Source organism: Propithecus coquereli, unplaced genomic scaffold, assembly GCF_000956105.1.
Source record: "Propithecus coquereli isolate 6110/MARCELLA unplaced genomic scaffold, Pcoq_1.0 Scaffold503, whole genome shotgun sequence".
NCBI lineage: Eukaryota > Metazoa > Chordata > Mammalia > Primates > Indriidae > Propithecus > Propithecus coquereli.
Window position 1 is genome coordinate 636,465 of NW_012150875.1, and position 26,799 is coordinate 663,263.

General features: G+C 40.4%; 1 protein-coding gene across 1 annotated transcript in view; it reads right to left on the bottom strand.

The window, feature by feature from the left end:
* Nucleotides 1-26,799, bottom strand: part of LOC105820073 (serine/threonine-protein phosphatase 4 regulatory subunit 1-like) — an 81,914-nt gene that overhangs the window by 52,305 nt on the left and 2,810 nt on the right. Inside the window, exon 2 of the mRNA XM_012656481.1 lies at nt 2,118-2,250. Coding sequence (XP_012511935.1) covers nt 2,118-2,215 — 98 coding nt within the window. The 5' untranslated portion in view covers nt 2,216-2,250. The remainder of the gene's footprint in view (nt 1-2,117; nt 2,251-26,799) is intronic.

Sequence of the window (26,799 nt, forward strand, 5' to 3'; positions counted from 1 at the left end):
GGGAGGCTGAGGCAGGAAGATCGCTTGAGCCCAGGAGTTCAAAGTTACAGTAAGCTGTAATCGAGCCGCTATACTCACTCTAGCCTGGGTGACAGTGAGAACCCATCTCTTAAATAAATAAATAAATAACAAGATAGGAAAGGAGGAAACAAAACTATCCTTTTTCGCAAACATCACTGTAGTATGTAGAAAACCCAAAAGAATCCATAGGAAAGACAGTAAAATTAATAAATGAACTTAGCGTAATTATTATAATAAGACAAAATAAAAATATAAAAATTAATTCCATTTCCATGTATCAGCGACAGTTGGAAAGTTTAAAAAATGACACAATTTGCATTAGCATAAAATATCAAATACCTAGAACTAAATCTAATAAGATACAGATCTCTACAACAGAAAAGAATGTAACATAGTTTTATAATTATTTGTGCATATATATATATGTGTGTGTGTGTGTACACACAGACATGAGTACACACACAGAAACTGAAGAAAATCTAAAACATGGAAGGATTGGAAGATTAAATATTATAATGATGTCAATTCTTTACAAATTGATTTAATAAAGGTAATACAATTCTAATGAAAATCCCAGCAGATCTTTTTCTAGAAAATGATGAACTGGTGCCAAAATGTATTTGGAAATATAAATGGCCAAGAATAGCCAAGACAATCTTGAAAAAGAACAAAGCGGAGGACTTACTCTCTGTGATAAAAAGAGTTTTATGATAAAGTCACAATAGTGAAGAGAGTTTGGTACTGGTGCAGTGACATATAAATAGACCAAAAGAGCAGACCAGAAAGTCCAGACGTGGACACTTGATTTAAAACAAGGGTGACAGTGCAGAGCATAGATAAAAGACAATCCTTTCAATAAATGGCACTGGGCCAACTGGATTCCACATAGAAGGAAACAAAACCTGACCCCTACCTCATATCATAAACCAAAAAAAAGTAATGCCAGGTGGACTGTAGATCCAAATGTGAAAAGTAAAACAATAAAACTAGAAGACAATACAAGAGAACATCTGGTGGCCTCAGAAGAGGCCAGTGTTCCTTTTACACAACATAAAAAGCACTAACCATAAGAGAAAAAGTTGATAAATTGTGAACTACATTTAAATTAAGAACTTTTCATCAGAAAACACCATTCAAAATACCATCATTTCCCTATCTGTAAAATGGAGATAATAATTGGACTTATCAGGTAAGGAACATTGTCGTGAGTTTTCTGTGACTTAATAGACAGATGTAAAGGATTTAGGCTATGTTTGGCACAGAATATAATCTTTAAAAAGTAAGAGTAAATGGAAGGCAAGGAAAGAGGCTCAGCGAGCAGCAGCCAGTCTTCACAGGAGAGCAGTGCAGTCAGGGACATACAGTTAGAGAAGCTCAGAGGACAGATCAGAATGAGAGATGAGCCAGTGTTCCTAAGCAGAAGAAAGGGCGAGAGTCACAGGCGAGGAGACACAAGGAAAACCCGAAGGAGGCAAAGTCTCAGGGAGAGACAGCGAGGCAGGGATGGAGGATCGGTCGAAAGGGCAGAGCAAGAGGAGAAATACGCCCCCTATGAGATAGGAGGGAAGAATGCTTTCGGTTTCAGGGAAGTTTTGGCAGAGTACAAAGGGAAAGAGATGCCTTAGTTTCTCCTTTCTTCAGGAAATAAGAACAAAGGTCATCTGCTGAGCCAGTCCGAGCCTGGAGTCGAACCCTCTATTGTCCAAAAGGAGTGACAACAGAGCATGTCCAGAAAGCACAGTGCACTCAAGACCAAAGCGAGCAGATGAGGCTTCCAACTGACGCTTCTCCGAGCTTCTAAACTAAGCAATGCGTTTTACTTTTCTGAGCACTGCATATGTGAAAGAAATCCAGTGAGCAATCCCCATCACTTAAACACCATGAAATTTCATCACCTTTCCTTCCTGACTTACCAGATGGTCAGTAAAACAGTAAAAAAATAATGGACGCCTAATAAAATGGTGTCATTCAGACAGAATCTCAACATCCTGACGATAGCCTGTATTCCACCTCATCACCCCTGAGTATCCTCAAGTGTCAGCTTAAACCAAACACAACACAGGGCTGTCAATGTGCAAAAGATTGGCTGAGCTCACCGGTTGAAGATGTTCTCGCTGAAAGCATACTTCTCCAGGCGAGTGAGTGGAGGCAGGTTATCCTGGCCTGGAATGTCCAAGAAGGCCGTTACCCTCATGTTGTCACAATCTGGACCATAGTCTTCAAATCCATCTAAAGGGGAAGAGGAAAAAAAGTACCCACAAGTGTGCATCAACTGTGACAAGTCACACTTGACCAAAAACATGGTCATGTGTTATTCTTTCTACCTTCACTGTCCTTTCCAGCTGAAGCATCTAAGAATAGCAAACTTAAGAATTCATCTAAAATGAAGTGAGCAGTTGTAGAATCCCAGAAGAAAGGTGACAAGGACCAGAGGCATAGAGCAAAGCAGGGCGCCTTTCTTTCAATGCTGTCTGATGCAGTCACCTCTCGCCAGCATGAATGGGAACCACACCCCCCACTCAGAAACAAGTGGACAAAGAGACTCACCTCCATGAAGAATGGCCATGTAGTGCTATCCAAATAGGTTTACAACAAGTAAGTTCGACCCTGTTAGCAAGAATCTGACAGCAAGTCCACTCTGCATGTGGGCTGTCCTAAATGTACTCACACAGCCTCATCTACTCTATGACATCAATTCCCACCACCGCCCCCGTGGCCTGGCTACACCCAACCAGACCCCTTCACATGGATGTGGCTAATAGGCTCCTCCAACTTACTCAGGCCCAAAACGAGCCAGTTATCATCCTTACTCTTTCTCCTTAAACCTGCTCTTCCCTCCAATGTAGTGGGGTGGCTGAGCTCATGGGCTCTTGCAGTCAAACACACCTGGAATAGAATGAATCCCACAACTACTACTTACTAGCTGTGTGGCTATACTGAATCACTTAACCTGTCTACACATCCATGTTCTTACCTTACGGGTGGGGATAAAACCCTACCCTTGTGCCGACAAGATGCTGGAACACGTAAGTTCACACATGTGAAGACCTACGAGATCTGGCCAATTTTGACACACCCCATGCTTTGGTTTGTAGGAACTGCCAGCGGCCCTCTCAACCCCCAAGGCATTCTGCAAATGCTGTTCTCCACCTGCTGTCTCCTATCTGGCCTTTAAGTCTCAACTAGGGTGCAGCCTCTCTGGAAAGCCTCCCCTGCCCACTCTCCTCACACCTCAAGTGCTCCTGGTGGTGGCAACCTTTGCCAACCTCCTGCTATGTTAGTGTTAATGATTTATCTGCAGTAGGAGCTCCCAAGGGCAGGATTGTGTCCAGCTACTGTTGGATTTTCCAAACCTAGCATGACGCCCTGGCACATTAAGTAGACGCTCATTAAACACATAATGCATAAATTCACTTTAAGACTATGCATTTCACCAAGGACGCTCTCCAACAAAACAGCAGAAGTTCTTAACCAACCACTAAATTAACTTAATCTTTGCATCCACTCTATGAAACACATTGACTAGTCCCAGGGCACACTGAGCATGCATAGCTAAGAGGCTACTCTGTGGGAATGATAGTGGTAAGAGGAGTTGTTGGGATAGTAACACAATTAAAAATAATGGCTACATTTTTCCAGCACATGTAATGGGCCTGGGCGGGGGCCAGGGAGGTGCTTTGCATACGTGATTCAATTCCCACACCAACCCAACTCAGTGAAGGCTATTCCTATCTTAATTTTACAGATGAGCAAACCAATACCTAGAGAGGGCAAGTGACCTCCCCTCGGTCGCTCACCTAGCTGGCCCGAAGCAGAAGCGGGCTCATGCGCAGCTGTCCTCTCCTGGAGTCCTCTGCTCACTAAGAGGCAGTTCTCTGTGCTCCCGGCCCTGCTACGCCCATTGTTCTTCCTACTCTAATTCAGTAATTTGGTGAAATACTGTGTAAAACAATGACATACAACTGTCAAAAGAAAGTTGTTATTTCTGAACATTAGTTTGAATTCTTCAGAAAGATTCAATAAAGATGAGTTACTAAAAAACAGCTGTCAAATTAGGAGTGGGTAAAACAAGTGGAAAATACTGTAAACACACTGTAAAAAAACAGTAAGGGCTTACATTCACGTTGCCTGCACAAGTCTTCTCACCCCGCACAAGACACTGAGCCTGGAAATGTAGACAAGGCCTTATGGGTGTGGTCTATGGAGGAAAGGAGAGGGTATATATGCCAAGACAAGGTTCAGATCACAAGATCAGCACATGAATCTGCATTTTTAGGTTAAAATTAAAAGTTTTCGCCTTCTTTTTTTCAGAATCCCTGCTATAACCAACTTTTTCTATTAAGCAGATATCCCCTCATTCCGTGCCTGCAGAAGAGGGCATCCTAGGGATGAGGCAGGTAGGAACTGCGTGGACTCAAAGTACGATTACTAAGAGGACTTTTGCTGTTTCAGAGAAAGCCTGGCTGGAGCTTGTGCACAGTAAAGAGAAATATACCTAGTAGAGCCCTCCCTTCCCTTACTATCCCCACCCAACCTTTCCATTTTTGATCTAGAAAAATAAAGAAAAGAAACAGGCTGCCAAGGACTTCCCTGAGGCTAGTTTTATCAAGAGAACTGCCTCAATTGTTAGTTCCAGAAAGATTACTTGGCACCTACTACAGAGGTGAAAACTATATAGCTGGGCGAGTAGCACTACTGGCACGAGAATGCAGAGGAGTCCTACCTGGCAGAGAGGAAAACCAAGGTCAATTTTGACAGTAACTGATAAGAGTTTAAAGTAAGAGATGACAAGTTTATGCCTAGGTTCTTCTTTGAAACACCAAGCACATTTTTTCTCAACTAATTATTTTAGGCTAGTAATAAAAGCTTATGAAAAATTTATACTGTATAACATTTACTCAGAAAAATTTAATAAAAGAATTATATATTTGTAGAAAAAAATTTGTGCAACATAATTAAATATGCCCTTTCTCTGCACCCTCACTGCCTCCGATGGCACAGGTCTACACTGGATCACAGCCAAGCCCTATGACCAAAGTCACCTGATATGAGCTATTCTCAGTGCATTTCAGAGCCCAGTAGGAACATGCAGCCTTCACCCCACAGATATTTACAGAGCACCCGCAGACCCAGCTGGAGTGGACTTGAACACATTACGTTTAAAGCAGTGGTTCTCAAATTTGGACGGTCACAAATAGTTTTGGAACCTGAAGATACCCATGGACATACACACTTAGAACTTTTCACACAGAGGCTGGGCATGGTGGCTCATGTCTGTAAACCCAGCACTTTGGGAGGCTGAGGAAAGACACTCACTTGAGACCAGGAATTCAAGGTTACAGTGAGCTATGACTGAGCCACTGTATTCCAGCCTGGGCAACACAGTGAGACCCTATACCAAAAAAAATATATTTAAAAGATTTTTTATAAAAAAAACTTTCCATACAGGATCAGGAGTTCCAAAAGATACTTTAAGGCCCACTGTGTACTTTATGGGTTAAGAACTTATCGTTTTAAAGTAACGGAAAATATCCGGACACTCTTCAAGAAACTATTTAGTCAGAGAACTAAGAAACTTAGCAATTAGTTCCACTAAAGAATAGTTGTTCTTGGAGAATATTAATAATCCTACTACACTAATTGTGTAAAACAATACTAACTATACACAAGGAAATAAAAGGTATAAGTCATAAAATACTGGATGATAATTTGCCCTTATTGGTTACTTCCAGTAAGCCAGGAACTATGCTAACAGCTTTCTGTGTAGCAGTACTTTGTTAAATCTTGACAACGACTGTATTATTCTCAATGTTTCTGCTAAAAAAAAAAAAAAAAAACAACAACAACAAAAAAAACACCCTGAAGCTCAGAGAGGTTAAGAAAGTTGCTGAAGGTCACACAACTAGAGAATGGCAGAGTCAAAACTTGAACTCAGACTCCAGACATTGCACTGTGCTATACTGCTAGAGAGGAAACCTACATTTTAATTTTCAAAGAAACCCTTCCTGCCTCCCACTCTAAGCCTCACTCACAGTGTCCTTTAGTTCTTCAAATACACCAAAATCCTGCATCTTGATTATTTTATACCTGCTGCTTCCATGGCCTGGGACACTCTCATTTATACTCCCCTCCTCCCACCTGAGCTTGGGTATCAGGGTCCAAAAGAGCCCACCCCTGCCCCCCAGAGAAGGCCAGTCTCCCACTGTAGCCTCTCCTGGAGCCGGGGGCTCTGTCTTGCCAACACTGGCCACAGAAGTACCGCTGCAGGGATCATGATTACACCATGACTAAGACTCCACAAGGGCGCGGTGACCCCAGTGCCCGGGGCAGTACCCAACAAGTAGTAGGTGCTCAATCAACAGGAGCTCATAGAAGGAATGACACCTTCAAAAGAAACTTGAATGCATGAAACCAAATACTGAAAAAAAAATGTTATAATATAGAATCATAAAATAAAGAAACAAGAAGAAGCCTTAGAACATGCTTGACAAGTAGAGAGATGTGCCCTAAAAACCAGCAACAGAACTGGGATTCTCAGAACCCAAATGTTCTACACGCCAGCCCAGCCTTCTTTTGATGGATATGCAGAAGAACTTACTGAGAGGCTAAAAGACAACACAGCCAAAGGGAAAGGTGATGGTCTCTAAAGAAACTGAAGGCCGGAGGGAAAGACTCCCACTTCCAGCCAAGATGGCTAAAGAGGGACCTGACTGACCCTCACCGTTTACACAACCAGAAAACCAGAACAAATAAACGTAACAAGAGTCTTCAGGCACCAGACAACAGGCAGCACAGGATATGACCCCTCAGAGTAGGGACACACACAAGGGGAGCCCCAGAGGCAGCTTCCAGCAACAGAGACCCCCATTTCAGGAGGCCTAGGAGGTTGGAATTTGCAGGGCAGGGAGCCACGGAGGTCAGCAGAGTGGCCTCCGTGAATCTTAGCTAATCCGTACGCAAAGGAGAAAAAGCTACCTGCGGCTGGGGAAAGAACCATCCAGCATTAAGACGGAGTAAGCAACAGTTTGGGTTCCCTCCAGGCAGAGAAGAACCACCTTGTAATACGTGGCACGTGGATGAGAATCTTCAAAAAAGTACTGTCTGAATAGTAGGCTAAATTAGTCTACAGTGGAGCCTTATCTAGACCTGCCCTAGCAGAGCTTTAAAACAAGCCTCAATGGAATCCAACGGAATCCAAGAAAGTTAACTAGACATCATAACAAAACCCAACATTATTGGATTTCCACAATTTGTACAGTAAAACCTAGCAACTAATCACACAAAATTCTTAATGTCTGGCATCCAGTGAAATATTACTAAACATGAAGAGAAGCCAAATAATATGACCACAACCAGGAAAAATGAATAAACAGGAAAAGTTCGCAAAAATGTTAGAGATGATGGAATAGAAAATTATCTTTAAACAGCAGCTAAGAGAATGTTTCATATATTCCAGAAAACATGATGATGTTAAGGAGAAAAAGAGAAATATACATAAGACCCACATGCACATTCAAATGATGACAAACACAATGAATGAATGAAAAGATAAACTGAATAAAATGAAGAGCAGATAGCAGAAAAAAATCAGATAACTCGAAGATATAGCAATAGAAGCTATCCAAAGTGAAATACAGAAAGAAGTGAAATAGAGAAAAAATAAAAAAGAACAAAGTAGCAGGTACCTGAAGACGATATCAAGCAGCATAATATATGTGTAAGGGGAGTTCCAACGGAAAGAAGCAAAGAAGAGAAAGGAAAAACAAAAAAAGATTAGAAGAATGGCTGAAAATTTTTAAGATTTGATCAAAACTATTAATATAAGCCTACAGATTCAAGAAACTCAATAAACCCCAAGCAGAATATACATGATGAAACATCACACACAGCACATCATAATCAATTGCTAGAAACGACTGATAAAGCAGAAAATCTTCTAAAAAATTTTTGGTTTTAATTGACAAATAATAGTTGCATATGTAAGAAAAAGTCTTAAAAATAGTTTGAAAACAGCCACATTACATAAAAAGTGAAGAAATGAAGAAAAATAATATTTCTCATGCAATGAAGAAAATGGCAAGATATCGTTAAGAGTATTAAAAAAAAAAATAGCCAAGAATTCTTTACCTGGAGAAATATCTTTCAAAATATAAGGGGAAGTACAGACTTTTAAAAACAAACAAAAGCTGAAAGAATTCATTGCCAGCAGACACGTACCATGAGCAATGTTAAAAGTTCTTCAAAAAGAAGGACTATGATACCAGATGGAAATTTGAAGCTACTCAAATTAAAGAGGACCAGGAATGGTAAATACATATATAAATATAAACAATATTTTTGCTCAGTTTTAAAAATCTCTTTAAAGAATAACTAACTACTAAAGGAAAAATAATAGCAATGTATTATGCGATTTATAGCATATATAGAACTAAAATAGCAATAAGGTAAGAAAACAAAAGGCATGCGAATTATAAAGGAAAAAGGAAAACTATATTCACAAACAACATGACTGTAGAAGATCTAATGAATTACAAAGCAACTAGAATAAGTCAGTTTTACAAGATTACAGGATACACATTTACAAAAAGCAGTTGTATACTAGCAACACATAATTAGATATGGAAATTTTTAAATACCATTTATGATAGCATCAAAAATATTAATTAAGAATTAATTTAACAAAATATGTGTAAGACCTATATGAGAGAAATCTTTTAAAAATTCTGAAACTAGTTATCCCACTTCTCAATTTTGTTATGTCAATTCTTCCCAAATTTACCTATAAATCCAATGTTATCCCAAGTAAAAGCTTAGCAATTAATTTTTTTTTTTTTTTGGAGACAGAGTCTCACTCTGTTGCCCGAGCTAGAGTGCCATGGCATCAGCCTAGCTCACAGCAACCTCAAACTCCTGACCTCAAGCAATATTCTGTCTCAGCCTCCTGAGTAGCTGGGACTACAGGCACGCACCACCATGCCTGGCTAATTTTTTCTATATATTTTTAGTTGTCCAGATCATTTCTTTCTATTTTTAGTAGAGACGGGGTCTCACTCTTGCTCAGGCTGGTCTCGAACTCCTGACCTCGAGCAATCCTCCCGCCTCGGCCTCCCAGAGTGCTAGGATTACAGGCCTGAGCCACCGCGCTCAGCCAGCAACTAATTTTTTCGAAGTTAAAAAAAGTTGATTCTAACTTTATATAGAAATTTCAAAGGACCTAGAACAGCGAAAACAATTTTGAAAAAGAAAAACAAAGTAGAAACACTCATAGCTTCCAACTTCAAGACTTACTATCACAACACTGTGATACCGGCTTAAGGATAAACATATAGATTAATGGAACAGGAGAGAGAATGCATTAAGAGGTCCACAAATCTAAGTTCAATTCATTTTCTACAAAGGTGCCAAGGTGATTCAATGGGGAAAGGACAACCTTTCCAGCAAACAGCACTAGAATAACTGAACAAACATAGGGAAAAACAAACATGGTCCTTACAGCATGTAAAATAATTAACTCAAAATCTATCAGACATAAATTAAAAACATAAAATAATAAAACTTCTAGAAGAAAACACAGAAAACCTTTGCGCTTTTGAGTAAGGCAAAGACAAAAAGCATGTGCCATAACAGAAAATACTGATAAATTAAATGTCATCAAAATTGATAACTTTTGCATTTCAAAAGAAGAAAATGGAACACTGAGACACAGACTGAGACAAAAATATTTGCAAAACATGGATCTGATAAGGGATCTGTATCCAGAATATATATCTTAGAGCTTAATTTCAAAAATGAGCACAAGACTGGAATAGACATCTCACGAAAGAAGACATACAAATGACAGTTAAATACAGGAAAAGATGTACATCATTTGTAATTATGGAAATGTCCATTAAAACCACAATGAGATAATACTATATGCCCACTAGGAAGGCCAAATTTTTTAAAAAACTGACTATACTAAATATATTAGCAAGGATATGGAACAACCGGATCACTCATACATCGTGGAAATGGAAAAAATAAATAAATACATACTTGCCACAAGACCCAGTAAACCCCACTCCTAGGTATTTATCCAAGAGAAAAGAAAACATGTTTACATGAAGATTTGTACTTGTATGTTCATAGCAGCTTTATTCATAATAGCCAAAACCTGGAAATAAGCAAAATATCCATCAACTGCTAAATAGATAAACAAATTGTTGTATATCCATATGAGAGAATACTTCTCAGCAATAAAATGGAATGAATTACCAATATGCTACAACACAGATACATCTCAAAAGCATTATGCCAAGTGAAAGAAACTAGACACAAAAGATTTCATACTGCATAATTCTACTAATATGAAATTCTAGAAAAGACAGAAATATAGTAATATTTATCAAATCAGTGGTTGCCTGGTGATATAGTTTGGATATCTGTCCCCTCCAGATCTCATGCTGAAATCTGATCCCCAATGTTGAAGGTTGGGGCCTCGTGGGAGGTGTTTGTGTCACGGGGTAGGGCAGGGGCAGATAGCTTGGTGCCCTCCTCTCAGTAATGAGTAAGTTCTCACTCTATCAGTTCCCAAGAGAGAAGAGCCTGGCACCTCCCTGCCCTCCCTCACTCCCTTCCTCTCGCCATGTGGTGCCTGCCCCTCTCTGCCTTCTGCCATGAGTGGGACCAGCCTGAGGCCCTCACCAGATGCAGATGCTGGAGCCATGCTCTTGTACAGCCTGCAGAACCATGAACCAAATAAACCTCTTTTCTTTATAAATTACCCAGCTTCAGACTGAGACACCTGAATTGGGGGGGAGGGAAGGAAATGTGATGGCAAACGGGCATGAGGACACTTTTGGGGGCTTTGGAAAATGTCTTGTATCTTGATTATGGTCCCATGGTTGTGGTCACACAACTCTATTTGTTAAGACTCATCTTAACAAATTAAACTTTGGTGAATTTTATTGTATATGTATTATACATCAATAAAAGTGACTTTAAAAAAATCAAGAAAGATAAGTAGAAGACATAACATCTGTCCCTTCTTCTATTCTTCCCAAGCCAGGTCTTATGGTGGCAACAGTGAATCTACCTGGCAAGTTGCTGGCACTGCTGTGATGAAAACGACCCTGAAGAGCATCGAACTCCCTTTGCTCTGATCCCATAATTATGAAGTGACCTTGTGATCCTAACAATCTCCTTGAGAACCCCAATTAAGATCCAGAGAATACATAGTAATTATGAGACCACAGGGAGTTGCAAGGCCCTTAGGGACACCTTCATTTCATCATAAAGATGTGCAAAAAATATACCTTAAATTTGCCAGCCTCCTCATGTTTGTCAGGAAGATCCTATTTGCCCTTGACTGGTGCTGAAAAAGCACCGTCAAGTTCTTACTCCCGGCTTTGTCCAGTGGAAAGCTGACTTATGAACCCAGATAACTCAGCCTTCTAGGCAAATATTTATCTCATTGTTACAAATAATAAATTGACATTCTGTTTTGTATTCTAACATCAGTCCCCTTTTTCATTGCCAATATCACTATCCTACCCCAGTGTGGTATCCCAGAGGAGCATGAGCTTTGGACAACTAAGTTCAAATCCTTGTTGCTGAGATTTCAAACATGACAATGGAGTTGAAGAGAATGGAACCCCCTGAAACACACACACACACACACACACACACACACACACACACACCCCAACAAAATATTTTAAAACATAGAAAGACAGGAAGGACAATTCCAAGGCCAGAAAAGAAGATAGAAATCAAAGTGAAATTAGTCAGCAGAGGTTGACACCCTATGACAATATTTAAGATCTAGATACCAGTTTATAGGACTGGATTTCTGATACCCACATGGGGATAAAAGATATGGGCAATGAATTTGAAATCAATTTGCCCCATTATAAGACAGCTGTGGATATGGGACTATATACAGTTAGGGTGGGAGTGGGAAGAGGGGTTAGTCACTCTTGAGAAATCAAAACCAGAGGTCTGCACAGCCTGTTGAGTGTGTAGTCCAAATTCACACTAACCCCAAGTACAGGATATACCCAAGCTGAGCTACTAAGAGGATCGCCGACACAATTCATTAAAATTGCAAGCATTCCAGTAGAAGCAAACAAGAAACTGTCTCAAAGAAACACTTTCACACCCAAGACACGTAGGACTTCATAAAACAACCCCTAAAGATAAACAGGCAATAAAAAATTTTACACTACACATGGCTACAACCTATAATCAGAAGAGTTAGTAGACCAAACACACAAGAGAATTCACACCCCAAGATTAGAAATATTAGAAAAATCCAAAATAAATTTTCAAATAACTATCCCTAGAATGAGTAAGGTTAAAAAAAATAAACATCATAATAAAACAAAAAGAGAACAGTGTGGGGGCAGGGCAGAAACATTTAAGAAAAAACCAAGTAGAAATGAAAAATAGAGACAATGTAATTAAGATTTCCGTAACTGACTTAAATAGTAGTTTAGACACAGCTCAAGAGAGAGTTGGTGGCCAGGCGCGGTGGCTCATGCCTGAGGCGGGCGGATTGTTTGAGCTCAGGAGTTCGAGACCAGCCTCAGCAAGAGCGAGACCCCGTCTCTACTAAAAATAGAAAGAAATTAATTGGACAACTAAAAAATATAGAAAAAATAAGCCGGGCATGGTGGCGCATGCCTGTAGTCCCAGCTACTCGGGAGGCTGAGGCAGGAGGATCGCTTGAGCCCAGGAGTTTGAGGTTGCTGTGAGCTAGGATGACGCCACGGCACTCTAGCCCGGGCAACACAGTGAGACTCTGTCTCAAAAAAAAAAAAAAAAAAAAAGAGTTGGTGAGCTGGAAGACTGATCTGACAAATCACCCAGAATGCTGCACAGAGAAATAAAGAGATGGAAAATATGGGACAGCAATTAGAACACATGAAGAATAGAATACTAAGGTCTATGATAAGTCCAATAGGAAATCTAGAAGGAGGAACTAGTAAAAATTACAAAGGGCAACATCCAAAGAGATAATGGCTAATAATTTTCCAGAACGGAAAAAAAAGATGAATATTAAATTTGAAGAAGTACAAATCCTAAACTGAATAACTAATCCATATCTTAGATGCACTGCAAAATACCAAAGACAAAGAAAACAGAAAAAATTAAAGATGAAGCAGATTTCCCACTGAAAAGATGATTGAAGCACAACTATATAATCAACAGGCATGTGGAGCCTTGAGTCAGAATACCTGATTCTGAAATCCAGCTCTGCCTCTTAGTGGCAAGTAACCTTGGATAAATATCTCACCTCTCTGATTCTCAACTCCCTCAGCTTAAAAAGGGTATAACAATGCCTACCTTAGATGACTGCTGTAGTGCAGACTAAATAACATAAGACAGATATGGTTATATAGCACCTGATACACATAAGCACTTTGAAAAGCTCAACTGCTATTGTTATTATTAAATCGCTAAGCATATTACATTACTGATACTGCTTATGTTTCTATCTCCAGAGTTCAGGGCAGCCATAGCCAATAGAAAGCGTGCAGGAGGGGAAGAAGGGGAATCCCAGGAAGAAAACATTCAGAGAGGGGAAGCCTTTGTATTAAACTCTGCCCAAGCCCTGGTTTGGATCATGCATTTGCGTGGCAAACCCCAGTCAGTATAGCTAAAGCTAAAACAATTGAACTGAGATTTAGAATATTATCCACTATAGGAGTGATGAGTTAACAGTTTGACCCCTGTCAATTTAAGTGCCTACTAAAAGAAAATAAAACAAAAAAAACAATATTCTTTGGAGGCATGTAGCAGAATCCAGAGATTCTATAACATATAACATTTACAATATCCAGGTTACAATCCAAAATTACTCAATACATGAAGAAACAGCAAGACATGAACTAGCTGAAAGAGAAAAGAATCAAAATACACTGACTCTGATAGTACCCAAATATTAGAAGACAAAGCTTTTTAAAGTAATTATTATAATAATGCTTATGGATATAAAGGAAAATATGCCAGTAATGCATGAAAAGATAAGGAATTTCAGCAAAGAAATGTTAACCATAAAAAGGCACCAAATAAAAATTTTAGAACAGAAACAATATCTTGAATCTTACAATTCGCTGACTGCACTTAACAGAAGAATAAAAATTACAAAATAATGACCAAAAATTCCCCAAATTTGGTGAAAGACATAAATGTCCAGAATCAAGGATCTTAATGAACCCCAAGAGGACACAGAAAACTTCACCTTGACATAGCATAGTCAAACTGCTAATAATCAAATGTGACTATCTTGAAAGCAGCAGAGAAAACAAATATTATATACATGAAGCAATAATTTGAATAACTTTTGACTCTGACCAGAAACAGTAGAGGCAGAAGACAGTGAAACCACAACACCGAAAGGACTGAAAAAAAAAAAGCTATAAATCCATAACTTGATATCCAGTGAAAATACCCTTCAGGAATCTGACATTGTCAAATTAAAAAGAAAACAAAACTAAAAATTTGTTTCTAACGCCCCCTTTTTAACACTGCCAGCCAATGCAGACTACAAGAAATGCTAAAAAGAAATTCTGTAGGCTGAAGTGGGATGATACCACTCAGAAACCTGTATCTTCAAAAGGAATCAAGAGCACTGGAAATGGAAAATATAAAAAAACTATTTTTCCTCTTAATTTTAAAAAAATGACAGTTCAAAGCAAAGAAATATAACCTTGTACTATGGAATTTATAACATATATACAGGTATTATATATTTAAAACTGTAACATAAAGTGAGGGGGCAATAAATGGAACTATACAGTTGTCAGGTTTCAACATTTTACATAAAGTGGTATAACATCAACTCTAACTAGACTGTTTCTGTCTCTGCAGCTAGACTTGAAGGTCCTTTAAACACTCATGTTATATGATGCCTGGCACACAGCACACACTTCATAAATATTGGTTTCTATAGAAATCAGTCTCCTGAGATTCTGATTACCAGGATTCAATTCACGAGAGCCTAGGAGCCTTTGAGAAAGCTGAGAAAATCTAGCTTTCACAAAAATAAACCTGAGATGCAGCATCTAGCCTAAAACCACCTGGAGCTATACCCACAATGTGAGTTATAAAGTTTTGCACTTCTGCTCGCAAAAATGAGATATCTCAGTTTCAGAAAAGAGAAAAGAGGTCAAAAGCTATCATATAACTGCTAAAATAAAATCAATGAATTCTACCATTCAATATAGTGTACATGAGTTAATCAAAGTATTCAATTATCCCAATAATGAATATAGTACATTTAAATTTTGGTAATTCATATTAAGTACATCAGGAGGGACAAAGAGAGGAACGATGTTTAAAACTCATCTGAAATTGTAAGAAATGTGAATAACAGGAATTTTTGCTTTAAGAAATGGAATTATAATTTTACAAAGAACCAGGCTGTCTAACTGCTACCTTCCTGGGAGAGTTCTGCATTAATAGATTGTTGGTGGCCAACTGGCATCTCCATTCTATCACTCATGGGTTCTACACTCTCCGATTGCAGCTTTGACCCCAGCTAGCCCTACTACGAAGGCACAGCCTGGTCAGAGCTCAGACAGCTTGGGCCAGCACAAGCCAAAGTGCAACAGATGGCAGGTACATTAAATGTCATTAAATCAAACTGTAGGAAAGTCACTCCCCATTCTTCATTCTCTAATTAAGTCAAAGAAAGTTTCCTTTTGGTGCTATTGTACCTTGAAAACTTCCCTAAAACTGGTAATCTTCCTTTTAATACAAAGCAGGTCTCATATGCAGAATCTTTTGCAAGCACTGTGTGTCTCTAGAATTTAAATAATGTTATTTTATTTCTGTTTTATGATATTTTGGCTAAGTTTCATTTAAAGCAACTGATACAAGTTTCCTAAAATGTGTTTAGATAAAAAGTTATTTGATATAAAGAAAAATATAGGTGGTATAGTGATAAAGTAAAAATTAGAAAAAGTGGTACACAAATGATTGGCTTCTGAAAAATACTGGCTTGGTGCAATCCAAAGAAAATACTCCTACTGATAACATCATATTCATATGCAAAGAATAGTGCCTTTTACACCAAGTACTGAAAATCAATTTTTTTTATCATACAAGTAAACATTTTCTCTTGTGTGGATCAACATGCTTTCGAAATTAGAAAATCCTATTTGAGTACAAATTAATGAGATTATGAGTAAGATTATTACTATCTACCTGTGAATGATATGTTAGATTTTTTTTAGCTCCTTAAAAGCACCAGGGTTTACTAAAACGTACATGCAATATTTGGATTTCCTTCCCTCAAACTGAAAAGACAGAGCCAGCATTGGCATCAAAGTCAGCTGTGAAAGCATTTTGACCCAGTTCCGTGATTAATAACCTCTTCCCGGGACGTTTTAACGTTTTTTTCTTTATTAAGTCTTTAAAGACAAACTAAATCAATCAACAGCTGATGAACTATATAATAATAATAGAGCAGGATTTCTCAACCTCAGCACTATTGACGTTCTGGGCCAGATAATTCTTCGTTGCAGGGGCGGGCACTGTAGGATGTTTAGTATAATAGTATCCCTGGCTTCTACCCACTACATGCCAGGAACACCCCCTCCCCAAGTTGTGACAGTCAAAACCATCTCCACACATTGCCAGATGTACCTTGAGGGGAGCGAGGGAATCACCCCTCAGTTAAGAAACTGTAAAAGAGAAAGACTTATCAGGTGTCAGTACCTGAGGGGTTTCTGGTCAGTGGAAAAGATCTGGCCCACCCTGACCTCTTCTCCCCTCACCTCCCACTTACTAATCGCCCTCGACGCCTCCAGCCACAAGGCCTCCTATTTCCCAAACACTCTAGTCACTTCCCCAGCCAAAGGCCTTTGCAGTGGCTGATCCCTCTACCTAGAACTCTCCTTCCCAGATGTCCTCTCAGGTTAATTCCTTCTCCTCTGTAAACTCCTTGCTCATTCATCATCCTCTGAATGAGGCCCTGACCACCTTATTTTGAAATTACGCATCCCCCACCTTACCCTGATCTAATAATACTTTTCTATTTTCCCACAGAACTCATCACCTTCCAAAGCGCAAAACATTTACTTCCTATGTTTACTCTTCATCAGCTGTGTCCACCGCCCAACCCCACCCTCAGGGTAAGAATCTTTGATTGATTCATTGACATGCCTGGCCCACCACAGGTACTCAATAAAGGTTGCTGAATAAATGAATGAATGGTAAAGTTCTGCCAAGCTAATTTGCTGTGGCCCGTGACAATGGCAGTAGCACAAAAAGTGATTCCTGCTGTCAAAAAGAGTGTTCTAGAATTTACATTTCTAGCCACTTCTAAGATGGTATATTATCTGGCAAGTGTTCACAGGAACAAGGGGTTAAGGTCCGCATGGCCATATCACAAGCAGTCAATTATTCTGGGACAAGACAAGTCCAGACCACACATAAACATCAGGAATCTTAAGCATTCAAGTCAGAAATGAAATATGAAGTAGCATATAAATAATTCCTTGCTCAAACTTTTTTCATTTTTTTTTTACATTTTAAAAGTTACCAATTCCATTATGAAAGCTTAATATAATGCAGAAGAGAAAAGCTTTCTGAAGCAAACAGTTTCTAACAATAACTTCAAGCTGCCTTGACCCAACGTAAAATATAAAATAAACCAGTATCGACCATGTTTTGACTTCCACATCTACACTATGATAAACTTTTGAGCTGCAGCTGCTTTCTACGTTTCTGCCACTGTCTAGGTCTACTGGCAAGTGTACAGGGGACATCACTCACGCTTTACCAAAAACAATTAATACTTAAAGCTAGAAAAGAAAGTACGGAAAGGGCTCGGAGAAGCATTCCTGCGATTTGCAGCGGTCGGTGCCTCTCTCGCCATCCCGTATGCAGCTCGTGCGTGTAGCTGCTGTACACACATGAGCCACCCTGTTTCCCTAAACTGTATGCCTAACATACCTGCAGCTCTGTGGCATCACGGTCAGTGGCTGTGGCTGCTACCTGCACTCCAGGGAGGTGATCCAAGTTTAAAAACCCACTTCAATAGGTAAGAAATAGCTCACCTCCGCCATCTAACACAAACCAGAGTGGTTCTATGGTTCTGAGCGCACACACCCAAAACAGGAGCAGCTCCTCTTCAGGGAGGTCCTGCTCACTTTGCAAAGAATAACAGGATTTATTATCTTTTGACCCTGATGCCGGGTAACAAAGGGAAAAAAAATGAACTCTTCTCTGGTGAAAAGGCCCCCCAGAAAAACGTATTTCTGGACCCCACAACTCTGAGAAAAAAGGATTTACCTTCCTCAATGCTAACTACTTACCCAAGGGCCAACTACCAACAATAATTAACACTGTCAGTATTCCTCATTTAAAACAAGTTGGGGTATAAAATAAATCAGATGAGGATGCTGTAGTTAAAACGCACTGTGGATCCTTGAGTACTTGCCTGTACGCCAATGCTTTTCACCAGACACCAATCTGTCTTAAAGCAGACTAAGTACGAATTAATATCTTAAGTATAATGTTAGGTGAATGTGCTTCACAGGTTCAAGTACAGTGGGTATTATCTAATAAATAGAAGGAAAAAAATACAGGTCATTTTGCAGCAAGAAAAGAATCAAGAGTTCAGTGCAAAAAGATAAGGCACGTTAACAGCCAACCCACCTCGAACACACTCTTCCCTCATGGTTAACTTCAGGTTACAATGTTAAGTTGCAATTCAACAAAGTACTGGTGATTCAGAGATGAAAAGGCAGGGTTTCTGCACTCCAAAGTTCCCAAGGGAACAAAGATCATCATAACCGGAACATCCCTCGAGGCCACGGTGGCGAGAGCCATGGGACAGAGGTATAAACAAACACAGGAGGAGCATTCTGCTTGGAGGAGAGTGGGCGAGATGGGACACAGCTTTCCTAGGACAGAAGTGTCATGTGAGCTGGCCCTTGAAGATCGACTATGAATCTGCCACACAGGAAGAGAGAGGATCTGGGAAAGAGAAAAAAAAACATTCCAAGTGAAGGGATGAGCATGGCAGAGGAAAGTACACCGTCCGCCACCTTCAATGGTTAAGGGGTGCTGGAGATTTCACAGGAACCCACCAAGCCCTGACTGAGCAGCCACACTATAATTGGTTTTAAGTGAAAAGGTAAAAAATAAATAAAGAAATAAACACAATAAAACATACCCAATGAGATACTTTTATTGGCCCAGACATGAGCAGAGCTGGAGCTAGAGGCAGAATGCTATGGCACGTCCATCCTAGCAAGCATTTTCATTAAGAACCCGTTCTTCAGGCATTCCCAATATTTACGATTCTCCATTCAACATGTCATCCTGTCACTATAACTCTATGTGAGATATGCCACCCTGGGCCAGACCAATTATCCATACGATCAAATATTCTGTCTCTGACATAGCACTAGGGGACATTGGATGGGGAACATGATAGACGTGGTCCACTATGTCTATGTCTGACTCAAAATATTAGAAGACAGGTTAATGGGGGCCAGGAAGGAGTTCAGCCTTATTGGCACAATGTGTACTTAAATAAATATCAGAAGAATGTATTAATGTAGAGCTTATAAAAATAAAAAATTTTTAGAAGGTCTCATTAAGCCACTCTTCAATGAACAATAACTAAGTCTATGTAAGGGAGAACCAGAATAAACCATTCCCATAATGTGGTATTTGAAGTATTTTTGCTCTTCTAACAGGCTTATAAGTACTAATGCAGATTGCTACATTGGGACTATTGCTAAATTGGGACTATTTCTAATAGCTAGACTGGACAAACCTAATCCATCTAACAAATAAAGAACACTCAATTCTTCACTGACTTTTGGAGGGGAACTGACCGCTGCATACTGCAGGTCCTTGTTGACTTAACCAAATTTCAGTGGCAAGTTGCATAGGCAAACTTTCTCTATATAAATGTCATTCTCTAACAAGATCCACACTGATTTATTAGCTCTCATATAAGCAGATCCGTCCAATGCATAATGTTTTATATTGCAAATCTTTGAGGGCTACTGATGGCTATTACTAGCACTACACAATGGGCTGGCTGAAAAGACCAACTTAATTCATGGGCAGCCATCCTTTCTACACCATGCATACATGGAAATTCCTCTTTGATTTGTGGCTTTAATCACAGCTTCCAAAATCTGTCATTATTTATGGCTCTGACTTTTACACCGATGGTCAATGGGAAGCACTTACTCAGGTTACCTGATGAGAAAGCACTTCGCAGCTCATAGCAGTTCACATGCACCATTTTGATATTACACATCTCAATTTTCCTGCTGACTCGCCCAGTCAGGGGATAGAGTTGGAAAAGGTGAGGGTGGTAGAGTCTACACGGTACTAATGAATGAAACAGTATTAATTAAAAATGCGACGAGTGCTCTAGTCAGACTTGAGGCAGATGCAAAAAGAAAAGAAGGTTGGTTACAGAAGAAAGCCAACAATCTTGAGGGTGAGTGTATGGGGCAAGAGGGAGTCTCTATTTTCCTGCTATTCAAAATATTTGAAACAATCAAGCAATGCTGACCAAAACAGTCACTTCTCTACGGACCACCTTGGCAAAACTGCTAGGAAGGTCGCCCTTGTCATTGCAGAAAGCAGCAAATCCGCCACAGATGTGCCAAGTTCCACTCATGCTTCACCCACGCTCCCCTCACATTCTGCTCTCTCTGCCGTCCTTCCCTTTTCCTCTTTCCCTCAGTCCACAGTTATGTCCCCCTTCCCTTGACTTTTTAAATCCTTACTTTTTTATAAATTTAAATATAACACACATATAGAAATATGTCTAAATGATAAGCATTCCGCTTGATGAATTTTCACAAACTGAGCACTTCTGTGCAACCAGCACTCAGATCAAGCAAGAGAATTTTACCAGTGCCTCCAAAACCATCTCTCTCCCTTCCACTTACTACCCCCCCCAAGGGCAACCACCTCCTGCCTTCTACTTGGATTAGCTTTGCTTGGTTTTGTGCTTTGTTTAAATAGAACCATGTAGTAAGCACCCTTTTGTATCTGGCTTCTTTCCGGTGTCTGAAATTCATCCACAGTACTAAACAGAGTTGCAGATCATTCTGTATGAATTGTATGAACATAGCACAATTTATAGTCCACTGTACTCTTGGATGTTTGAGTAGGTTCCAAGAATAGTGCAACTATGAACATGTTTTTTGAGAACATATGTTCATGTTTTCTTGGGCATAAAAACAGGAGTGGAATTGTTAGGTCATTGAAATTCTTTTCTTTTTTTTTTTTTTTTTTAAGGTTTTCAGAGTAGATATAAATAGTGCAAATGTGTTCTGGAATCTTCCATTCATGAAGAAAAGCCCCTCCAACCCCTCCAGCTGCTCCTTCTTGAAAGGGTATGCATTCTCCTGCAAGGCTATGTGGCCCAAGAGCAGTGACCACTCCCCAAAATGCCCAGTGCCTAGCCAGTACCTAGAACACAGTGGGTGCTTAATAAATGACCATGAGTCACTAGACTACAGGCTACGTTGCCTCAATTTCCAAAACCTACTCAACGAATTCAAATCTGACTCTTGCCCCTTGCTGAACTGACCCACTTCTCACTGAGGTCACTGAAGACCCTCTAACTGCCAAACTCCACGGCCTGTCTTCAGTCCTCATCTTACCTGACCCTTCTAGGGCAAGTGACATAAGTAAATGATCACCCCAACAAAACCCTGGCTTCAAGGTCATCCTGGTTTCTTATCTCCATAGCTAATTACTAGAAGCTTCTGCTGCCCAGAGAGCTCATGCTCCCCTTCTTCTCCAACACCCTCCTCTCATCTTGCTCAATGACTCCAGCTACCACCCACCACTGATGACTCTTACAACTACTCTCCAGAATTAACTGCACTCCAGAACTAGACAATGCCACCAGGAGCTCCTGTAAGCATCTCAAAAGAAACTGTCTCAGCTGGAAACCTTAACCCCACCCACTAATCCCCATTGCCCAAAGCAAGCTTCTCATGTGCTGCCCAGTGCCGTTCACTATGCTGGACCACAGTGATCCAAAGATAGGCTGGTCTGAGGACAGTGGTGCTTACAACTAACTGATCACAACCAATTACAGATTTCTTTGTTCCTTCTTCACTCCCACTGCTTCACGTGACTAGCCTAAAAAATAAAATAAAATGAAGTTTAAAAAGATGGGTAAGACCAATTCTGGTAGACAGGAGTAGACATTTGGCTGTGCCTGTGTTAAATGCTACCATGGGGCAATTTGGAGAACACAAAGAAGGGACACCTAACCCAGTTTGGGTAGAGGGGAGTGGAAGTGTCATAAAAGTTTCCCACAGGACCTGTCTCTGAGTTGACTCTTCTCTCCCATCAAAAATATTTATCAGCCCTGCTCCCTGCTCTCATGCCTGCCTCCTCTACTGACACCCCACTCCCCTTGCCTGGATCCCTGGAACACACTGAGAGTCCCATCTTGGCTTGTTTTGCTACCAGTCTGTCCTTTCTTTAAAGCAGAGCTCAGCTCTAATCACTCCCCTGTGCAAATTCTCCAGTGGCTCCCTGGGATAAAAGGCCAACACTTTACCTTGCAGTGGACTTATGGCCATGCACAGCGTGACCCTGCCGCCTCTTCTCACCTCCTGTGCCTACTGCTCACCACACTGCAGACACACAGGCCTTCCCACTATCCTTGACGAGAAAGAGCTATTCCCGTGATGCTTTCTCTGGCCCTTCATGAGAATTATCTCCACCTAGTCACTCAAACCTCAACTCAGGAGCACCTCTCAGAGCTCCAGAGAAGTCTTCCCTTGCCATCAGACATAAGCAGTACCTGCATCCAACCACACTGTGCTGGCCCTTTCGATCACACTCACCTGCTATGTGTCCTTCACAGCACCTACCATAAACTGAAATTGCCTCACTCATTTATGTTTACCTCTTTAATGTCTGTTTCTACCACCGGACTGAAAGCTCCATGAGAGCAGAAACCAGGTTTGTCTTATTTGCCTGTGTCCACAATGCCTAAAGTAGTGCCTGAGACTTAGCAGCCCCTTAACAATACTAATCACATGAATGAATCAATGAATAATACCAATGAATGGTAAGTCCTCCAAAGTATAGTGGCTAAGATAAATTCTGCAGCCAGACTCCCTAGTTTAAATTTCACCTCTGTCACTTGCTAGCTGTTTTATTTTGGGCAAGTTACTTAGCCTTTCTGTGCCCCTTGTGAGCCTTGCTCAGCAAAAAAGCAGGGTTAGGCAGGGCGTGGTGGCTCATGCCTGTAATCCTAGCACTCTGGGAGGCCGAGGCAGGTGGATCGTTTGAGCTCAGGAGTTCGAGACCAGCCTGAGCAAGAGCGAGACCCCGTCTCTTGGACAGCTAAAAATGTATAGAAAAAAAATTAGCCGGGCATGGTGGCACGTGCCTGTAGTCCCAGCTACCCGGGAGGCGGAGGCAGGAGGATCGCTCGAGTCCAGGAGTTTGAGGTTGCTGTGAGCTAGGTTGACGCCATGGCACTCTAGCCCGGGCAACAGAGTGAGACTCTGTCTCAAAAAAAAAAAAAAAAAAAAAAGCAGGGTTAAAGATACCTACCTCGTAGGGCTTTTGTACTTAAGTTGTAATACTGCAAGCGCTCAGAACAGAGCTTGGCACATTGTTAGTCGTAAATAAATAAATGGCAGTTTTTGTACCACTACTTGGTTGCCTTCCCAAGACATCAATTCAAGCAAAACATTTAGGGACTCCCTACTGCCTCCCAGGCTAAGCCTTAACCCCACTGGCTGGTGAAGCAGATTCTTCACTAACAACCTTCAATTCCATCTCCCGGTCTCCCCGATTCCTTCATTTCTATGCACTCCTTGTTCCCAAGTCTCCAACCTTCTTTCTCACCAGGCTCCAAGCAGACTGGGGCCCTCTGGAAACTCGACCTCTGTACACATTTTGCCTGGAATGCCCATGACCTTCCCTGGCCTAACCCAACTCAAACACCACCTCCCCTCAGAAGGCTTGTCCTCCTGCTCCCTGCACTCCGTCCTCTTAATGCCCAGCTCTTCGTTCACTCGCCTGCCCGACACACTAGGCGCCTGACACGCTGCATCCGGGCCATCTCTACCGTCCACCCGCCTCCTCTGCAAGCAGTGGGCCTCTCACGAGCTGAGCCCAAGGCTTATTCATGCCTCTGTCCCCACACGTCTGGCAGAGGTGGCACCTTGGAGGAGCTGGAGAAACACTGGGTGCAGGAATGAATGACTCTCCAAACGTGGAAACCAACCACTGCCCTCCCCTCTTTATTGTTTTTCCATCAGGATTAAGTCTACCTGGCATTCTGAAGGTCAAAACTACTTTTCCTTCCATTAGCTAGGTTTTGCTACAAAATTTGTTTAAAAGAGCTTATTTTGTGATGAAGAAAGCCATTTAAAACTCTTCCTTTTAAACAGAGACAATTTCAGGGAATTTCTGATGCTCATGTTTGCCTCACAGGAAATGGAAAATATAGAGCAACAAAAGTAAAATGCATTATGATGACCAGAGGGAAACAAATTTGATTCTGCTTCCACCACTCAGACTCCTTTGTTCTTTGCCATTCTCATCCCGCTGGGAGGAAACAGGTACATGTTTTTATCCCCAACACACCAACACGAAAAATGAGACATGAAGTTTGAGCGACTTGTCAAGGGTTATTAAACAAAGCAGAGGTTGTCCTAGCAAAAAGCTCAGCTCTTCTAACTAAACCTAGTGGGAAAGACACTAGCAAGTTGGCTCAGCTAATCGACATACTAAGGGGCTCTAATGGAATAAAAACAAGTTTGATTTAGAGAAGGAGTCAGTAAACCACCTCCTGTGGGCTAAATTCAGCCCACCGCCTGTGTTTGTAAAAAAAGTTTTATCAGGACACAGCCATGCCCATTCATTTGTGTTGTTTATGGCTGTTTTCAGGCTACCCTGGCAGAGATGAGGGGTTGCATCAGAGACCTTTTAACCAGCAAAGCCTAAAATATTCATTATCTGATCTTTCACAGAAAAAAAATTACCCATCTTGGATTCAGAGAATAGTTTGATGTCTGGATTTTGTTCTATTTCCCAAGCATTAGAATATTCCTGTTAGAATGGTTTCACTTGACAGGGAGATTTTCATAAAAAATAGTTGACAATCTTTGATTCAAGTTTATATTACAGTGCAGAGGAAAAGTTCAATGTTTGGTTTATGGCTCAAACTAATAGTTTCTCTGCTTTGGGAATACACAGGTTGGTTGTGGTCCTTGAAAAAAACAATTTTGCAAATGTAGAACAAAGTGGGCAGGTGAAATGGAATGCTTTCTGCTCTGGAAGATGTCTTTTATTCAAGGTTGAACATACACTGTTCCTTCTAACAGTAAGATTCAAAGAGTCTATATATATTTCCTGGCTTAGCTAATCCTATTTTCACCAAAAGTCCAGGTATCATTTGTTGGCACCTAGCTTTTCTCATAAATAAAAGCATGCCCTCTTCCAAGTTTTTTCATGGATACCTCTTGAAAACTAAACACTTGAAAAGAAATACATTGTCCCCCAAATACTAATGTATTTCACAAGTAAGTCTTTTGAAGCTAAATGCACCTTACGATAACTTTGCAGTGACTTCAGAATTGAAATCCAGCCTTCCAACTCTTCCTGCAGATGTTTGATCATATATGACACTTTCATCTCATTTTTTTAAACCTTTTACTGTGGAAATTTTCAAACACACACAAAAATAGAGTAGTCTCCAGCAACCAGATCCGTCAAGTATCAACATTCTGCCGTTTATTTTTCCATCCATCCCTCCTCTCGACTTTTGTTTACTTTTTGCTGAAGTGTTTGAAAGCAGACTTCACACATCAAATCATTTCACTCATAAATGCTTGTTTGTTTCTGTTAGATAAGGCCTTTTTCCTTTGAACAAAACCATGACACTATTACCGCATCCAACAAAATTAATAATAATTCTTAATATTATCTCCTATACCCAGTCCAAGTTCAATTTTCCCCCACTGTCTCTAGAACATCTTTTTATAGCTGGTTTGTTCAACTAAGGATCCAAATATGACCACATACTGTATTTTGTTGATAGGTCTCTTAATATCTGCAAGATTCCCCTCATTTTTTTTCAACTCATCACTGACATACATTTAAATTCTAATTGTCCAGGCAAACCTTACCAACAGTATAATACCTTTTCAGCCCCCACAGGCTATAAGCAAACCCAGGCATTCATAGGCCTTTGAACCCTTAGGCATAGACTCATATAGCTTTACCTTCCACTGCCATTCAACATGAAAACCAATATGCCAGGCTATCCCACACATTTTCTGCTCTCAAGAGACGGAATTTAGATCGCTTCAGCAAGCCAATTCTCTAAAATCAAATCTCTTCTGTGCTGTGATGGCCTGAAGACTCTGAACGATTTAAAAACCAAGACATCCATTCATCATGGCTTTTTTGAAATTAGCCAAACACAATCAAGAATCACAAAGTAAATCAGACAAGAGCCTCATAATCTATTATTGGTAACAATAATCATCTTAATTGAGCACCTAGATCATGCAGAACATTGGGTTATAAAAAGGATGACCTATGTCCCTGTCCAAAGGGACCTGCTGTCTAAATGGAGAGGCATCGCATCATTTACACAAAAATGCTCAAGGAGGACAACAGACACAGTACCGCCCAAACCGACATCCATGCCCCAATCACCGGGTAGGGAATATTTGAGAGGTCGATCTGCATGGTGGAACAAAAAGAACAAGAGTCAGAACAGCCTTTGACTGCTAATTCTACCATTCATGAGCTTTGTCA